The sequence below is a fragment of the Scophthalmus maximus genome, chromosome 4 (assembly GCF_022379125.1).
Source record: "Scophthalmus maximus strain ysfricsl-2021 chromosome 4, ASM2237912v1, whole genome shotgun sequence".
NCBI lineage: Eukaryota > Metazoa > Chordata > Actinopteri > Pleuronectiformes > Scophthalmidae > Scophthalmus > Scophthalmus maximus.
Genome location: NC_061518.1, coordinates 5,138,731 through 5,158,600, shown reverse-complemented (window position 1 = coordinate 5,158,600; position 19,870 = coordinate 5,138,731). Strand labels below are relative to the sequence as shown.

The following is a 19,870-nucleotide window of genomic DNA, read 5'->3' as shown; positions in this document are numbered from 1 at the left end:
ACGTGGGATGTCACCGCAGAGCAAGTCGCCCGGGGAAAAGACCCTCCCGTCCGGACGCGCGCGCAGTCGGCGCACATTTCCCGGTAGTTTGTCCCGGATTTGTTTGTGCCAAGTCGAGGAGAGTTGGCAGTTAATTTCGGCCCCCAGACGTGACAGCCGTACCCAAGATAAGATTCGACTTTTGTTCATCCGATACGTGTTATCACGCCAGGAAATGTAGAGCGGTATCAGGTCAGGTGCCACTATCGTCTCTCTCTTCCTCTGTTGCCCCTTTTTACTATATCGGTCCATCTCCACCGGCACTTCCGAGTAAAGCAGATAAGTGCGACGCTAAGAATACATGGCTGCGCTCTGGGAAAGTTGCCTGCCGCGATATGAATGACTCATCAACCGTCCAGAACAATGGCTCCGAGGGGGCGTCGCGGTTTGCGCGCGACATATAGTTCCCCTTCCATCATAAAGCCTTTAACGGCCACCGTCTTCCAGACGTCACGTCTTCTGCTCGGTAAACACTGACCTCAGGCTCAAAGGCGTTGAAGGAGCGCGACTGAAAGGCAACAACAAACCGCCGGTTTACGAAGGACAATGTTCTGCACGAAGCAGAAATCCCCCCTGATGTCGTTCACTCAGTTCATTTCCCCTCCACTTGTTTTTATAATAGCGACACTGTTCGACCTCCTATCGCTCTTTGGTTGAAATTAAATCAATGCAAGTTGCCGCTGGTCGTGGACCAGCAGACGTCGCCGTGAACCAGGCAGGTTTCAAAATATCCCCAAAATTGAACTTAAATGTAGTGACCACACACGTAAACACCACGCGGCACCTTTAAGAATATGACTGTGCCGAGGGCAGTGACGTGAAGTCCCATGCTAAATTACCAATAGCTCACTTAGTGAGGTCAAACAATGGGGCAGCGCAGCTTTTCGGATTAAATAATTAACCACTTAATTCCACCCAATGTTTGCCATAAGAGTATTTATTATTAGATGAGGGTTCAAGGCGTATATAAAAACACATGTATTTGTACGACACATAAATGCAGTGTAACACATCTGTGTGTATCTTGAGACAAGGGATGCGGCGCGGTGGGATTTGGACCCGGTCCCGATGTATCTAACTAATTGGATTGACCTCCTTTCTGCCCTGACCACATGGCCGGGCGTCAATGTAGTGACTGTGCTAAGTCACGCCCCCCTTCACCTGGCCGCACCGACCCGCCTGCAGCGCGCCGGCCGGCCGGGCTGGCTAATGCCTGACACGTGGCCTACATACGGTGTGAGCGTGTTGCCGATAAGCCCACCTGTTCCGACTTTGGGCCAACATGGCTAGCCGTGTGGACAGAGCTTTGCTCTGCCAACATGACCGCGGTGTTTGGCCAATGACGGAGAGTTCACGCACACACACACACACACACACACACACACACACACACACACACACACGCACAGATATGCACACAAAAACACATAGAGGTTGATCTGCCAGCTGAAGTTAGAGGTTAACCGGAGCTCATGTTCCTCACTGGGTGCATGAACAGTATTTGTCACAACAGGAGACCGATTTCTACACAGTTATATGGCAGAGTTATATGTCATATGGCTAATGTATTACACTGTTATGTTTACGGGCATGAACTCTGGTTTGGACATTTTCCAGAGTTTGCCTTTTTACATTACCTTCATTTTGCTTACGCTGTAGTCCATAGTGACTTACAATAATCAGTTACATGTCAGAGGAAAGCAGGAAGCATTAAGGGGCCTTGCCTAAGGGCCCAAAACTGGACCGGATATCGAACTTCGCGTCTTCTGTACCAAAGTCGCTGGTGTAACCCATTAAGCTTTACCAGTCATCACAGATGACCAACGCAGCAGATGGCGTCCACACCAACATTTCCAGAACATTTTGTGGCACCTGGGCAGAGCCTGCAGGACATGACGATGATTTCTGTTTACAGTCATCAACACGTCCACTCGCTCGCTGGGAAATTTCCACCAATTTTCCGGGCGTATATTCTCACATTTTCATGGGCTCACTCTGAAGTGAGCTTATGAAAAGCAGCTTATGTACGTGTGTAAAAAAAAAAAGAAGTATAAATTATAAAAAATTCGGAGGTAGAAAAGTTAATTATGTTATGTATAAATTATATACCTATTTTTTTAAATTATACTTTTTTTTTTAATAATGAAAACAATCATTCCTTTTTTGTGGAAGCCCGTTTTACTATGTGGCTTATTTAAAAACACACACCCCCCTTTTTCACCACGAAGCGGCTGTTTTTTTTTCGTAAAAAAGCGTCTAATCGTTGTCTTACAACGACAATGGACCAAATGTTGAGGCAACATAATTCGATTATGGTCACGATCACCGCAGAGAATTATCGGCTACAGCCTGCAGCTGCGCTCGGCTTCCTCGGGGCTTCATGGTGAGTCGCAGCTCTGACGTCGACCTCACTCTCTCGGTTCAGTCTCCAAAAAGTCCCCGTGCACTTGCTGCTCAGCACCAACTGGTGAGCAAAGTGGAGCAGTATATTACATTGCATATGGAAACTGCTTCTGACAGGTGTACGGAAACACAACTCCGAATGAAAGAGAGTGAAATGATGAAGGTTTAACATTTTGGCGATTCGACAAACACACACACACACACACACACACACACGAGGCAAATGCAGCTGTAATCGAGGAATTTTGACTATTTACGTTTCCTTCCAAGGTCCGTCCCCCTCCTCTTTAGCCTCACATCTGTTCCTTGCTTCCTGGTATTCCTCGATGAACAGATGAATTCATCGATAATCTCCGTTACCGAGCGCACGAGCTCCCGCCACTCAAACAGCACTGACAGTGTTGATGGAAAGTCTCTCGACGTAGTGATATTTTTGAACGTTAGGCCACGGCGAGACAGACATTCTGCTTCTCAAGCCCACTTCCCCAACTTCAGGCACGTGTTTACAAATTTATCTAGGCAAGCCAACCGCAGAGATATTAATATTTGGAACTAGTTCATGTGGAAGATAACAGAGTAACATAAGCAAAATGGCCGGATTATTTTCCCCCTTTTCATCTGTTATGTCTGCTCATGATTTTCTCACTGGATAGCGGAATATAATCCGGATGCCTTTTGACACGAGCAACAGGATTATAATCCCTCGGACCTGTTCGGGTGTCACCTTTTGTTTCCAATTCCCCACAGAAGAAGGTCAGCAGAAGGCGCGTCGACCATCCCGCTCGTGCTGCGATCCTCCGCTCTCGACCGGCGTGCAGTTGGCTCGCTGCCTGGACTCCGGGGAGTGGGAACGCCGCGGGCCCGTCCCAGCACTTGTCTTATCTCTGCGTACAATTAGCAACAGCTTTCGCAGCGTCAGTGTGAGCGGCCTGTGTCGGGGTTATGAACGTGCGAAGAGACGGAGGTTTACGTTTCTGCGGCCTGAGTAATCCTCTCTGTAGCCGAGAGTTCATTTGAGGAACTGTGAGTTTTTTTAAAAATGTTGTATTTATTTCGTCTTCGACACACCTCGTTTACCATGTGGTTTTGGGCATTTTGTCAGTGTTTTTTCCCACCCCACATTTTTTAAGTGCAAATACTGACGATTTATTAGTTTTTCCATGTGATTTATGATTTCCACAGTCTGATTTGATAGGCAATTGAATATATTTGAGTTTTGAATTGTTAGCAAGACATTTGAAGACATCTCGTTGGGGCCTTAGGAAGTCGCAATTTTCACCATTTTCCCACATTTTGAAGATCAACCTTTGACATATTGATGAAATGATCACGCTGCACCCCCCATACAAAGAGACGCAGCACACACTTAACGGATGACCGCCTGGATATGAAGGCAATCCTTGGCATTTCTACTTGAAAAGAAATCAGTTATCAGAATCGATAACATGAACGATAGTTTAATCTCTGCTCTGGGCTCATTCTCCCTTAAAGTAAGGAAATATCTCATTCATATGGATTTGAGACAACACTGTAGATATTTTAGTCTTTGTACTTTGCAGAATTTCCCTGCGTCTGAACACCGCGGATCGGGATGGGACAGCATGTTTTTCCAGGACATCGTGCCCCCCCCCCCCGCCCCATCGCTCACTCCCCCTCACTATAACATTCCATTTTACTGCATGGCGGCCAGTATCAGGGACGTTTCCCTCTGCGCCCTCTCGCAGTTCTCCTTCTGCTCATGTCTGTCTTTTGCTCTGCTCGCGCGTTGCGGTGAGCGTCTCCGGGTCTTCTGAGACGAGTGTTGAGAGGAACTGCTGCTCATTTTCTTCCGTGGCTGTACGGAATTACAGCTAAGGCGGCGATCTTGCGCATAGGACATGATGAAATACATCATTACACCCAGTGGGTTTTGTTTTTTTGCGCGTGCATGGTTTTCACTGATGCTCGGACGACGACAACACTTCACACTCTCAGAGTCGGAGTGCAGAAGACTAGTAGAGGGGTTTCTCTCTGCCGGTCCAGAGATCCGTCACCACTCCAAAAATCCACCCTGTGAACCCTCATGCAACACCTCCACACACCTCCACACTCACCCCGGGACAACGTCACGAGCACAAAACAGAACTATGTGAGGGGGCGCGGTGCCAAGCGACGGGGGGGGGGGGGGGTTATCTGAAGGTGCCTGCTACTGCTCCGTTACACGCACGTCGTTCATCTTGATCCGCCCGGACTCACATCTTAATGTCAGTCCATTTCACTTCTCCTGTTCAGAAAACAGGAAAATGAACTTCATTTATGATTGGTCACACACACACACAGACACACACACACACACACACACACACACTCACACGCACACTTGGTTGACATGTGGAGCAATGTACCTCTTTCTTACTTGTAGAAAAGAGTGCAGGCGCAATAAATTGTTAAAAAACTGGCTGAATCCCATCGTTACAATCAATAGATCAGATCGAAGACATAACACGGGTACAAATATTCCAACCCTGCAAACCATCGCGCAAAGCAATCACCTCATACATTGAATAAATAATACTTGGTATTCACCGAAGAGACATTTTCCTCTTAACATCTCAAATGTTTCATGTTAATAACCTTTCAAATGATCCAATATTTCAAAAAGTAAGACACCCGTCCCCTTGTGTCCTGCTCGACCTTGAGCAGCAACAGTAAAATGATACATACACACTGATCCATGCATATTACAAACCCGAAACCCTCCAATATGATGATGCATCGATCCCGGGGGACATTTTCCCGCGCAAGCATTATTTTTTACTTTTCATACTTTCAGCTGATGATACTCGCCTATAGGGGATTTTACTGCGGCTGGATTTTAGATGAAGGCCTCTCACTTGTTGTGAGGGATCAGAGTATTTCCTCCACTATTGCAACTCACATGATGAAAGCTGTCAAAGTAGCAGAGGGGAGATAATACGGCTGAAGCGGCGGCAGGTTATCCAGGCAACTTGCCGGCGCTGAGAAACTGCGTATTGACACAGGCTTCTGGAGTGAGTGGGATTAGTGTTTGCTCTGAAAGATAGGCCTGTTTTCCTAATGGCTGAGCACATTTACTTAGCGCTTGTCAAACACATCCTATGCGCGCGGGCAAATTGACTCAGGTCACTCAACCCCCAGTCATTATCTGAGTGCTGACTTGAAATGCCACCAAATCTGCCCCCCGCCGCCGACAATATGACACGTCTGTGGCGTTGACGAGCTGCATACAGTTGCATTGCAATTCAGTATGGGTTTTTTTCACTGATAGGTGTTCTGTATTTTTTGATTGTTTATCGACAAAAAACTTACTGTGCGATGGTTTTTAGTCACTAAAGGTAAAGGGAGGACTGTGATTTGTAGTTTTTAATCACAAGTTAGATTCATGCAAAGAGCTGTAAACGGGAAAAAAACTAAACTATTTAATCTATATTTCATGTGGTCACTCTTTTCCTTTAAAGGTGCCATATGTCATTTTTTCCCTCTGCTGCCGAATCCTTTCCCGGGAGCGAGTGGCAGTGATTGTTGACCCTCAGCCACTTCAAGAGAGTTACAGGGAGTGAGCCCATGCCAGAATACAGCAGGAACATTTCAGCAAGATTCGCAGCTCGCCTTTTTCATCCAGATATTCCCCTGCTGTTGTGAACATGTCCGTCTCCTGCTGCGTTTTTCACACGTGAGCGGCAAACTGTGGAAGATGTTTGGACCCAATTTTCCAGAACATTTTGCGAAGTTCAACAGCTTTCGTCTGGGGTCGTTCTCATGCTGCAGGGGGGGAATTTGGGGCCAATCAGATGCCTCCGTCATGCTATCAGGTGATGAATGATTAATCAAAACATCTGAAAGCCTAAAACCTTTGTGCGGTACTGTATATACATGCAGGGTTCACAAATACGACAAGCACATCATCGTATTCAATTTGGGTTGCTGCCAGAGAGGAGTTGATTGATGAACGCTTATTTTGGAGTAGTTAGTGGTGTTAATTGTATTTATATAGTAGTTCGGTTTTACAGACTATAAACACAGTGTATGTTTACTTCGAGTCTTCCCAGGGTTTATTTAATGACTGGTAGCGTGAGAAATCAGCCACTGCCCAGAGTGGTTCTTGCCTGAGTCCCTTTCAACACAACCTCTCACCGCGAGGCCACCGTACCACCGCGTGCGTCGGGATCTGAATCCCATTTCCCGGGTTTGCGCTCCGTTGACACATTCACACACGGTGACCGGTAAAAGTCACCGGTGTGCGACGGGCTCACTCATCCCCTTTCTGAAGTCCACAGCCACTCTTGAAGCTGACATTATCCCCCGGCCCAGCCGCTGAAATAAACATTTTGAGCGAACAGGACATGGATGTGGAAGCGTGGCATGTGAAGGGTTTTGGGTTTTTTTGTTGCTGTGTGGAAGCGATTACGTCATCAGACTGCGAGAGCCTGTCAATGTTTGGTGCTAGCCGGTAAAAGCCCTTTAATGCCAGATAGAAAGAAAAGAAAATCTGTCTTCCTCTTCTCTCTCTCTCTCCGGCTAGTTTCTACTGGTGTTGTGGAATAAACTGTATCGTTATTATGATGTAATGTGACAACATCTTTAGGTTGTCGGTTTGTCCTGCGGAGCGGTAAAATGATCGGTCGGTGAAATGATTCCATAGAAAAATGGGCGTCAACCGTTTTGATCATTATTTGACTTTTAATAACTTTGAATGCAAAAAATGCACAAAAAGAGAAGCGTAGAAAACTAGTTGCAAGTGTAAACGCCCTGATGCTTCAGTGTCTTCGCATCAGCATCACATTCAGACGATTGGATGAAAAGACCCTTTTGTGGAGGCCACACCCATGGCTGCGGTGCTGCATTGTGCTGGCAGAGATTCAATCTGAGCGCTCTGACTGCGCGTGTGTGTGCGTGTGTGTGTGTGTGTGTGTGTGTGTGTGTGTGTGTGTGTGTGTGTGTGTGTGTGTGTGTGTGTGTGTGTGTGTGTGTGTGTGTGTGTGTGTGTGTGTGTGTGTGTGTGTGTGTGTGTGTGTGCGTGTGTGTGTGCGCGCGCTCGCACATTCGTTTGCACGCTGTGGATCAATATGAGTGATTCCTGGTGGCCCAGTCCACCCAGTCCCTCTCTGTTTGCCAGCCGAGGTTAACTTCTGCCTTTTAGTTTGTGTGCGCTTCTCTGTGACTACTGCGTGTGCATGTGGCGAATACACTGAACACATTTGTCAGAGAAAAAATATACAGTATACATACATATATATGATATGCCTTTATACACCAAATTCATGTATGATTTTGGACATTGTCCAAGACGGATGATGGTAAGTTACAAGATACTTTTTTAGATGCTTGCATCGATGAATTCTGCTAAAACAAATGACTTCAATAAATAGTCCATCAATGATCAAAATTGTTGACAACACAACAGTGTCTCCAATTCATCACATAGCGGTTTCCTGCCCCCGGTTGTGAGCGTGTTTTTCTTTTCCAAATTGTGCGGCTCGTCTCGTTCTTTCCGACGGCTCATTGTAGTGGGCGCAGTGGTCAAGTCTGATATTTGACTCAACAATCAGGTCTTGTTCGAGTTTAATGGCGGTTGAGTGACTCACGGTCCTGAGCTGAGCCCGTGGGCTGCAGTGGAAGGAGCGACAGAATTTTCGTGACGACCAAACGTCCGCTCCTCTCCGAACTGTGGAGGACTCACAGTGAGTTACAGTATGTAAACCCTATAATCCCCATTAGACCCGACAGGTAGTACATCAGATGCACCGTGGTTGTCACTGGATATGGCAGGAGAACCCTCACCTGACAGAATCAGTTTTTGAATTCACGACGAATAACCTACTATACACTAACTTCATCATCCCCTTTGGTGTCTGGTGAACAGAGGCTGACTCCTCCTGTCACAGCGATGGGGGGCGTCGACGCCTCGAAGACTTTACTCACACGCTTCCTTCATGTTTATCTGACGACGAAGTGATACGATCTGAGCTTATTTGAAACACGTCCAACACCCTCGTTCCATTTCAACTAAGCACACGGCATGAATGCAAAAACGCCATGTTTACCCTCCCAAGCATCTCGAGGCCACGGTCGCACCTCATATTTTCCATTTTCAGATTTAACACAAGGTTCCCCGCAGTGGGGAAGTGGCCTGAACTGCTGGCACGAGCGAAAAGAAACATTCTTGTGATCTACTTTCTCATAGAATTTTCTTATCCCGTCGCCTCTCTCTCTCTCTCTTATTTGCCTCCTCTCACTTCCTCTCCTCTCCTTGTTTTTTTCTTGCTCATCCCTCTCTGTGCCTCTCGATTACCACGAGGAGGAAACACTGCACTGTTGTTCGCCCCAGAACGTCTCGGTAACGCTGGTGCTGAAACGAGGAGCTCGTTTTAGGTTTGAGGAAATGAATTTTTTTTCGTGCTTTGGGCCACATTGACCCCTTTTCTCACACTCCAGAAACCGAGCGCTCGCTTATGTAACGTGAGGGGGGGGGGGGGGGGGTTTCTTCTTCTTTGAAATTGTCACATGGCAGAAGGAGCAGGAATAATGAGGTGGATGACTGAAGAACAGAGCGGACACTGTGCGCCAATGTGAGTAATGACATTGCGTCAAAGGCATCTCGACAATGTTTGAAATAAGTCCTGAAAGGCAGCTGTGCCACACAGAGACGGACGAGGGCCTCTGCTACACATAGTCTCCAGAGGACTGCAGGGTCCGTCGTCATAGGTACACTGAGGAAGAATGTGCTGTGATCTCCTTCGGGATGGGTTGGTACGATTGTAGATTTTTTTTTTCTTTCTTTCCCAGCGTAATGCCGCCGACGTATGATCCTCAAGATGGAGGACTATATTCTTTCCATAAGACCTAAACTTTGTCGGACTTTTATTGTATTGACAGCTTCCGGCCGGACAGGTGACCTGCCTCCTCTTGTCCAGCGTCAGCCGGGACTGACGGTACAGATGGTGGACAGATGGATATAAACACCTTTAAGTCAGCGGCACATGTCCGATTTTATCTTTAAGAATCTGATCAACAGTTTAAGACAATAAAGAAAAAGGAAAACTGGGAGTGGAGATCAATTTTTTTTGTTGTTTACGCTCCCACCTTTCATAAAAAAATGCCCCCAGGAGGAGAGACTGATGCTCGACATGAGTGGTAATGACAGATTAATGTAGCTGATAAATCGAGGAGTCGTGCGATTAAATGCAGTTGTTCAAACACGCGCTTCCTCTGCAGAGAAGTGTTCTCTCTTACCGCCGCTGCCCTTATAATAGCAGCCTGCCTTGGTGCAAGTGCGCTTTTGGAGCAAATGTACGCCTGTCACGCGAGCGCGAACAATACGCACAAAAGAGGTACCGTCTGAGTTGTAATGCTGAATCCTGCCTGCCTGATGAGGACAGTTTAAAAAAAAACGTATTGGATGTTACAACGGGACACCGACACATTCCTGGTGCTGCTGATGGTCAGTGTGACCGTGACAGACAGACAGACAGACAGAGAGAGAGCGAGCGAGCGACAGCGAGGCAAGGAGTGCTGCACACAGCTGCACAATGAAGCAGCGGCGGAAAACACAAAATTGGAGAACATTCATTAATTATATAAATATAATATATAATTTTGGAAACTGCGGCAGGACAAATATAGTATGAATAACTCGTGAGCAGGGCTCGTATCGCTCCTCCACTGCTTTTCATTGCAAATGTTATCATGTCCTTTGGCTAACAGGATCAGATTATCTTTGTTCTGGTCATGTTACACCTTTCAGATCTGTATTATTATTATTATTATTATTATTATTATTATTACTATTAACATGGGAAATTGATGCAGTCTTGCAGTATACGGTTAGTGGTCCCTGTTCTATCAGCACCGTTTCCCTGGCTCAATTTTGAAACACAGTAAAATGATGGACAACTACAGTACTTACACAGCCTGAGGATGAGAGAACTGTTCTCTCTCAGGATTAATAGACAGATATACCATTTATAAAAGGGTTTGGGAAGTGAATGAGGTAATTTCACGTTGTTTTTTTTAATGTTTGTGATTTGCTTCTGTCTAAGGGGCCTGTAATTCCGGAATGTGTTGTTTTTGTCCCCAGTCTTCTTTAATACGGAGAGGGTTTACGTTATATGAGAGATGGCTCTCCGATAGCCGAAGGAGTCCCTGAAATCCGTGATTATGTTTCTGTTATGCCTGGCTTCCATCAGATACTTTAATCAACCACTGCACTGATCAAAAGGACGTCGCTTTTTCTAATTGCATTTTTTTAACTTGTTTTCTTTGTCCACATTTTTCTCCCTCTTGGAGCCTCTCTGTCACACGCACACACACACACACGCACACGCACGCACGCACGCACGCACGCACGCACGCACGCACGCACGCACGCACACACACTCGTCAGCCGTAGTCCAGCGGTATGAGGCGTTAATCCACCCAGTGTCATAATTTTTTACGTCACAGTTGATTAAATCATCCTCTCTCATCTTTTTATAATCTCCGTGTTTTTTGGCCTGTATCTGACCTTATTTCAATTATACAGTTTGGCAATTAAACAAAGAAAATTTGGAAGCATTGAGGCGCTTCAGCGTGATTCTTACTGCAGTGTGTTGCTGCCAACGGGACAAAAATATTATAATAGTTTCCTTTTCAACTGTGGAAAGTTGCCAAGCTATAACTTGATATTATTCAATATATTATGACATATTTTCTTCTTATAATACAAACCATACACTTCAGTTTTTTTTCAATAAACTTGACCTGTTATCACAACAGATGACTTTTACCTTGTTGTATCAAAAAACTTTGCCTTTGATACAACAACCTGACCCATCTTAATACAACAAGAGCAAAATGTATTTAACATAAAGTTTGGAAAAGAGAAAAGATCCAGTGGATGCAGACGTTCCTACATTTGTTTGAAGAATTAACAAGAAGCTTGTTTAAGCGGTTTTAAGGTTAAGTTTTAGTTTACGAGATGCTGTACTGTATATGGGAATATTAATCAACAAGGATTTTTTTCTTCCTCAATGATGGACGCAAGTATTTTAGTCTAATTCAAAATGTAACACGTTTTATCCCTGAAGGTAAAAATAAACTTCCAGTGGCCCTCGCTGCAATATTACACAAAGATGTGATTGTGTCAATTACCGTAGTTAGTTTTTTTTCTTCTCCCCCAGGCTGAGAATACTCCGCTTTGATATAAATAACTTCATGTTCTTTCATTATTATTACATTAGGCAGTATTAATTGATGTGACAGCAGTTGGAACAGAAAACCTAAAGCGGAGATTGTCTCGGACACAACAGTTGTCAGGAAGAACAAAAAACAAACAAGCCAGGGAGTTCCTGGCGGTCGGTTGAAGCCCGCTGACTCTTGCCAGAGCTGCACAACTTGTCAAGCCTTGACGTCCATATTGCTCATTTCACTGGACCATCAGATCTGCTCCCCAGGGGCGTCAGAGGCGGAGCGATGGTTAGTTTACTGGGAATTATGGGAGGCAGCATTTCTGACAATATAGATCTAGTGAAGTGTCACAAAACACGTGATCTGGTACCTCTTTCAAACGGGTGGATCACATTTTCCCATGGTGACTGACAGTGTTTCGCAGCGAGAGGCTTTGGGATGAAATGCACATTTGCATCTCGTAACTGTGAACCGGTTTTGTTTCTCATTGTGGTGATTTGAATGCATTAAAATCCTTATTGTCAAGATAAAAGTTGCACATTATGTGGAAAAACATCCGCGCTGTCGCACCACGGTTAACGTACACTATGTCTCTGAAAGTTCCTGCACGCTACTAATTAATATGCCATTACTCAAGTTGATTAGTGAATTAATCATTTAGTCTCATTAGCGAGTACTGAAGACACTTTGTCTTCATCCCAAAGAGATGTCATGAGATTGCACGTTTTGTCCAGCCGACGGTTTCAAACCTCAAGATTTCTTCCGTCTACTTTCAGCCAAGGCAGAGATGAGCAACAACTACCCGCTATATGGAAGCTGGAATAAGCAAATGTTTGGACTTCTTATTAAAAATCGACTACATTTTCTGTGGCTTTTTTGTTTTATTCGACCGCGTTTCAGCCTCATTCCAGCAAGAACAGCAGCGAAAGCTCGTGAGAGGCAGCGGAAGTTCAGCCGAACAACCAGGCCACAGTTTGCTCCACAAGTCCAAACCGTAATCTGGTTTTATTGTTCAGTTATTAGGGAAAAACATATTGGACATGATCCTGCAAGGGGAAAGGAAATCTCCTGCAGCGAGCGAGTAGGTTAATATTAGCAAGATCAAAGTATCTATTTGATGGATTCAAATTTTTGCGAGTCACTTGCGAGTGCCCCCCCCCCCCCCCCCCCCCCCAGACGATGAATCCTTCTGACTTTGGTATGAACCTCTGATTTTGACACTTGTGGCTCTGAGTAAAACGTCTCAAACTTTTGCTTGGCTACCCCACAAATCTTTGTCCAGACGTCCACGGAGGAGTACTTCTCTCTGCAAGTTTGGTGATCGACGCACGTTTTTTTCTCCACCGCCTTCATCGCAGTGGTGCAAACTCACACGAAACCCAACTCATATAGGTTCATATATGCATATTCATATCCTGCACGCGGGAGAGGAGCAGCTTTTCTTTCCCCCCCTGACAGTTAAATCCTGTACACGTCCGACCTCAAACACATTGCAGAGCACCGTTCTGACAGGAGCAGCCCCTGCCCCGAACCCACATCCCGCCGTGACTTGCGGACCCCTTCTGTGGCCGCGGCCCGCTCTGCCCGGCGCGACCTCATGGCGTCGGGATTACAAGGGGCGCGGTTATGCGATGGCCACCGCAGAGCGTCATCTGCCCACACAGGCCGTGACATAACCGTGAGACGCGTTCTCTTTTCACTCACTTTTAATTGTCGACATGTCGGATGAGCCCCCCCCCCCCGTGAAAGGCCCTCGTAAAAAAGGATATGAATGCACAGATGTTGAACGGGCTGCGCCTCTTTGGAGCCATTGAATCACATGGAACAATTTGTCAGAGTCCTTTTCTCCGTATAGCTACTGTCAGGGCAGGAATGCAAAGAATTTTGGTGACACTTTTTCCTAAATCAATTTCTGGTCAGCGAGTCAGAAGAATGCTGTTTTTTATCTCATGGCCATTTCACTTGGGGGGGGGGGGGGGGGGGGACTTTTGAAGTCCGAAGACAAAGCATTTCTCTGTGCCGTTGAGGACCATCGCCGTCACATGAGCTCAGAACACAACCCGGCATGGAAAATTCTTTTGTGACCCCTCTGAGCATTTGATGACTTGCTCAAAGATTATTCCTTTTGCGCGGTAAATGAAGTGGACCCATTGTCTCCCGCTGTCGAGCGGGACACTCGCCTCTCCTCTCAGGGAAGCAGCCCATGACGTCGTCCTCACGTGGTCAGTCGGAAGACGCCGCGGCAGACGGGGACCCCGATTAACTCGCTGCAGGCGATACGCATTGACAGAAACCCGCGCTGAACAAGTCCCGTTGATTTCGTAGAGGAGGACAAATGAGGAGCAGCCAGCCGGTCCCCCTTGGCGCCTTCATCTTTCCTCTTTGTTCATCGTAAACTGCTAAAAGAACGTTATTTCTTTTTGGCAAAACAAGAGGAAGTGATTTGATATGCTGCGGAGTTATTGATGTCATGCAAATAAAAACTGGGGAAATTGGACACAGATCTGGAAAACTGACGACTTTTATTTTGGCTTGTAGCGAAACCCGTCGACGACAGCATGGCTGAAAGTTTTTATTTTTTTAACACCGATTTACAGAGATTAGCCAATTTTGAAATTCGGCACTGATCCGCTCGGGACGTCCGTCGTCACAACAACCTTGGAAGTCGGACAGACGCGACTGAGGTGAATTGAGCACAATATGTGAAAAATGTGTATATCTAAACAGTTGAGCCGTCCAGTCTTCTCCACCTCAAGTAGGTTGAGCAAATGCTGACTTGACCAAAGCTGCAATACCCAAATGAAGAGAGACCAAAACTAAACACCGGCAATTCCAGCATCACTGACTGACTTTTGGACGGGGACAAAAGGGACCGTAACCGAATTTGCTGTAATACGATTATGAATTCTCCCGAGTGACCATGACGGGTAGTGTCAATAACGGGCGCGTGTCTGATATGAAAGTTTGGCAACCGCTGACGGGTTCTAAATTGCAAAGTGCTGAATCACAGGAGGGGCCGGCCGCTGCCAGGTATCACTTCCCTGCAATGCGAGAGTGGACCCGACGAACGCAAGGCGTCTGCCCGCTCAAAGTGAGCATTGTTTCCCGCACACGTGGACAGTTTCTCCAGATGTCGACCCCGAGGGGATCGACGCGCATCCCCTCTGTCCTCACTATGACTGTGGCCTCAGGAGCACGCCGGCGGCGCGTGCGACCCCGTCGCCTCCGGCTCCGCCCCGCGGTCGGCCGCCGAGGAACAACGGCGTTGACCCGCCGGAGCGACCGGAGTGGTTTCGGATCGCGTCTGTGCAAACACCTGCGCACGTCTGTTTGCCTCTCGGTGTCCAGTTCCTCCTCGAGTCCCCTTTGCCGCCGTTCGCGTCTCTGAAATCGTACATAGGCGTGACATCGTCCAACTATGCGATGTGGTGCTTTTGTCGTTCCCCCCCCCACATAGCTTCGACCCGGCCCAGTCCGCTCGAGCTCAGCCTCGTGACTCGTTCGGTCTCCCGGAATAACTTTCTACAACTTTCTACAACTGTTGTTGTTGTTGTTGTTGTTGTGTGTGTGTGGTCTGAACAAGAGTGCAGTAAAAATGATTTTTTTGCAGAAGAAAGCAAATTACCCAGAGCACAGCTTGCCCTGTGGCTGCTCTGCGCTCAGGCCCACGAAGTGGCTATTCTGGGGGGGAAAAAAAAGAAAAGAAATCTGTCCATCTGTAACTGATTGTCCGATGATTTGTTGTTTGCCGACGCGTTACTATAGGTTCCTGTGCTGCTCTCCAGCAAAGCTCTGTGCTTACCTGCCATTCCTGCAGGTTATCCGTAGAAACTGAAATCCAGGAACGAGCCTGGACACTGACACTGAGTTAATCGCCGACCTCGTTCGACACTGGACTTCATGTCGATTCAACTTCCCTTGCGTGTTGGTGTGAGGCTCCATCCCCTCCAGATGTCCGTTCACTACGAGCCCCCCCCCCCCCCCCCCCCCCCCCCTCCCCCCCGTTATGAGATATGTGTTTCACCGCCGCGAGCCAACCTCAGAAAGAATAAAAAAAAACCTTTCGGCTATAAAAACGTCTTCTTTAACTATATGCATCTTTTCCTTTTTTTTTTTTACACTGACCAGGTGGACATAAACACACCGCTTGGACATAAATCGTCGCTCCACATCCTGCTTCCTGCTGGCCCGTCGCATGATGTTGAGCGCCAGGTCGTTTAACATGAAAAAAAAAAGAAGAAAAAGAAAGAACACTCAGAGAGTGTTCTGATCTCTGACTCGTCTGACCCCGAGCTCCTCACCGTGCAGGTTGTTGTCGTTGGTGCTCGAGTGCGTGCTTTTAACTGGCCGTCCGGTCGGGAGAGCTCTCGCCACTTAAGGACGCTGAGCGATGGCGCGCCGTCCTCGTCTGACTCGCACACTTCCCGATGGCGTGCAGAGGCAGACGGAGCTGCGGACTACACGGAACGCAGCAGGCATCACGTTTTCAAGCCCTCCAGTTTTTTCAAGGGGGGGAGGGGGATGATGCGAAACGATACCGCCGCCGCTCCTCGGTCTGACCTCGCCCCCTCTTTCATTGTCCAGACAGCAGAGTTAAACAGGTTTTTCCACAGCGTCTGCCCGTTTTTCGATGATCTGTTCAGCCGAGGAGTGAGTCATGAATGAAGGCCGTGATCCAGTTCTTTGGCTGCCAGTGGTGCAGAGGCCCAAAGTGTCCTGGGCTCTACCTGAGCCGAGCTGATTCTCACGAGCATCTGCAATGACCGTTGTCTGCCCATGGACTCACAGTGCGCTTTCCCTGCAGCGCTAGCGACACATTTTTGTCTTTTAACTTTTTGCAAACAACTTTCCCCGACATGCATTGCACACCGCCATGTGGCATGTGCGTCGCAGACCTCGAGTCAACACTCACTGACCCAATTTGAAAAGAAACGATAATTAGAGAAGGGTTGTCACGTTGCCTTGCGAAACTTTGATTTGTGTTGTTTTGCGGTTGGAAAAAAAAGGAGCGGAAGAAATCTTGTCCCAATTATTTCTTCTGTGCTGCATTAGGCCGCCGGCCAATCACGGTCCACCCTGAAGTACGACGTGCACACAACCCAACGTGAACTCCAGCGACGATTAACCCCTTTTTGACTCCATCGACGTAGCCTTTCAGCTCGACGTTAGGCCTTCTCCCAGCATGCATTGCACGGTGGTGAGGGTGGGGTCAAGGAGGGGGTGTTTTCCCATTCCGCAGACGCAAGGCCCGGGGCGCTCTCCAGTGATTCACTGAGGAATTTGTTTACTTGTGGCGCAGCTACAAATAACTGCGGGGTTTATAAAGGGCGAAGGACGACTTCCCCTCCAGGCAGCCGTACAACATAAACAGAGCCGCGAGGGCAAATACTGGACCGTCTTATTAAAGCACAACCACTACACATGTTCCACAACGCCACATGGATCCCGTTACTCACTGAGGAGCTTTTCTTTCTTTTCTTTTTTTTTTTTTTTCCATCAGGCCTTCTGGTTCCTGGCTCCTTCCTCCTCACTCTGGCAATTTGTCTGACTCTGACTTAAATAGATCCTCAAAACCACGCTATTAATCCGTCTCGGGCCGACGCCGTTCGACAACTGCGTCAGGGGAAAAGATCGCCCGTCTTTCAAGACAATGTTCGGCACGAGGTCAAAGTCTCCGTGCGCTTGACCCGCCCACAAATGATCCACATCTGGCGAACTTGACCTTTAACCTTTAACCTGTTGTGTGTGTGTGTGTGTGTGTGTGTGTGTGTGTGTGTGTGTGTGTGTGTGTGTGTGTGTGTGTGTGTGTGTGTGTGTGTGTGTGTGTGTGCGCGTGCGTGCGTGTGTCTGAGACGTCACGCGCTCTCATTTATTTTCACCTGTGCGTGTGTTTGCATTCGTCTGACCACGTCCTCCTCTCTCGTCCCTCAGGCATTCGGGAACGCGAAGACGGCCCACAACAACAACTCGAGTCGCTTCGGCAAGTTCATTCAGGTGAACTACCAGGAGAGCGGCACCGTGAGAGGGTGAGCGACCGCAGACAAACGCTTTGAAATCTTCTCCATGTAAAAGAAAATCTTACTATTGAGGTTGACCCATTTTGTGCTTTTTCCAGAGCATATGTGGAGAAATACCTCCTGGAGAAGTCGAGGCTGGTCTATCAGGAGCACAACGAGCGGTGAGCGCGTCTCAGACGAGCAGGAGTTCGTCATACTACTACACGTGCAAAACAGGAGGGGACACTTTAGAGACTGCATCACTTCTGAGCAATGATACAGTAAAAGCAAAGTGGTCTCGTCGAGTGCCGTTCAAAACAAACATGAAGGTTAATTAATGACTAACTGTCAAATGTTGTAAAATTCACTTTTTTTTTTTACAAACATCTATCTAACTTGATCTATGCAGCGCTTTATTTTCACACTTCTTATTTCAGCATATTTTAAAGAATGAAAACTTAGTTATGTTATATCAACACTGGCGTTAATATGGATGATATTCTTAAGGTGCCAAATGTGGACAATTTGTAGCACAATCCTGTCTGTTGAATAACATTTGACCCGCTTAAAACCTTATTCTGTCACTTCAAATAAATGGCGTTTGTGTTTTGGTGCCTCTGAGTGCCTCCGAGTGCATTTAACTCCGAAAGCCTGTCGTTTCATTTTGCCAAAGTGGGAGTCGTGAAGTGACTTGACCTCTAAGTGGGACTGACACTAATGTGTTGCAGTGGCTCGATGGAGTGGTGAAGGTTAACCTCACCATGGGGGGCTCACACGGGGCCCCCTGCGCTAGCCATCTCTCATTGAGATGAATAGCTGACTCCAGGCCCATAAAAGCTCAGTGTGTGTGTGTGTGTGTGTGTGTGTGTGTGTGTGTGTGTGTGTGTGTGTGTGTGTGTGTGTGTGTGTGTGTGTGTGTGTGTGTGTGTGTGTGTGTGTGTGTGTGTGTGTGTGTGTGTGTGTGTGTGTGTGTGTGTGTGTGTGTTGAACCGTCGATCGCACAGCTGCTGCACAATTTGACCCTTAACCTTTACTCTGTCAGGGAAAAGGGGCAAGCATACACCCTTGTACACACACACACACACACACACACACACACACACACACACCGTCATTACTCCTGTTTCTAGTCTTTGCTTTTGCTTTGGCCACTGTAGCATTGTGGCTCCAGGGAATTCAGTACCGGTAGAATGAGATTGAGTAGTGAATAAGTCATTCTTATTGATACTGTAAACACAACATGAGCAATAATAATAATGTAAATAAAATATTAAGCAAGAAAAAATAGATTACAAGGCAAGACATGAACAAACAGTGACTGTCGTTTGACTTTTGCTGAGGCTGAACCATTCCAAGAAGCAGAAGCAAATATGTTTATCCTACATTTTCATGGTATTCTCATTATAAGGAGAACGCTTCATGTAAGATGACATCCATAATCATATGATTCAGGTTTAGATTTTTTGAGAGCTGTAAGTGGTCACGACAAGACAGAAGACAGTCATTGATCGGCCGCTTCAGCACGTTAGGCGGTTTAGAACGTCCCTATCCAATAAATGAATATGAATTGCAGTTGATAATAAGTTTAAATTGAACTAACCATAATTGTTTTGTCATTTTTAGAAACTACCATGTGTTTTACTACCTGCTGGCAGGATCGAGTGAAGACGAGAGGGCCGCCTTTCACCTCAAGAAGCCTGAAGAATATCATTACCTCAGTCAGGTGGGACCTTCAGCGGCAGACACAGAAGAGACGCTGATGAGATGTACATCTGTCTGGAGTTATCTGACAGTGGCGGTTGTTAGTGTTCGTGTGTGTTTTTGTGTGTGTTCTTCTGTGTCCTGCGTTGTGGTGTGTTTCCCGTGAGTTTTCATTTATCTGCAGAGTAGTGAAAGTGTGTGTGTCTGTGTCTGTATCGGTGTCATCTGCACGTCCTCAGACCGGAGGCAGCCGAACACACTCGCCTCTGTGTGTCAGCGTCTCCAAACAGGAAAGGCAGAAATGACGACACAAAGGAAACACATTCCTCTGTCGGCGGTTTCCAACACAACTCTCACTCTCACATTTCCTTTTTTTCATGGTTACAAGCAAGATTTTCTTTTTATGTCTGGGCGTCTCTTTGTTTATATTTGTGTTTTGTGTAGCTGCATGTGTGTGTGCGTGTGCGTGTGCGTGTGCGTGTGTGTGTGTGTGTGTGTGTGTGTGTGTGTGTGTGTGTGTGTGTGTGTGTGTGTGTGTGTGTGTGTGT

At 46.9% G+C, this 19,870-nt stretch overlaps 1 protein-coding gene across 11 annotated transcripts in view; it reads left to right on the top strand.

The window, feature by feature from the left end:
• myo9aa (myosin IXAa) overlaps positions 1-19,870 on the top strand; it is a 98,867-nt gene that overhangs the window by 34,062 nt on the left and 44,935 nt on the right. For all 11 annotated transcript variants that reach the window (XM_047331446.1, XM_047331445.1, XM_047331442.1 and 8 more), the window contains exons 3-5: positions 17,557-17,651; positions 17,741-17,803; positions 19,245-19,344. In XM_047331446.1, coding sequence (XP_047187402.1) covers positions 17,557-17,651; positions 17,741-17,803; positions 19,245-19,344 — 258 coding nt within the window. The remainder of the gene's footprint in view (positions 1-17,556; positions 17,652-17,740; positions 17,804-19,244; positions 19,345-19,870) is intronic.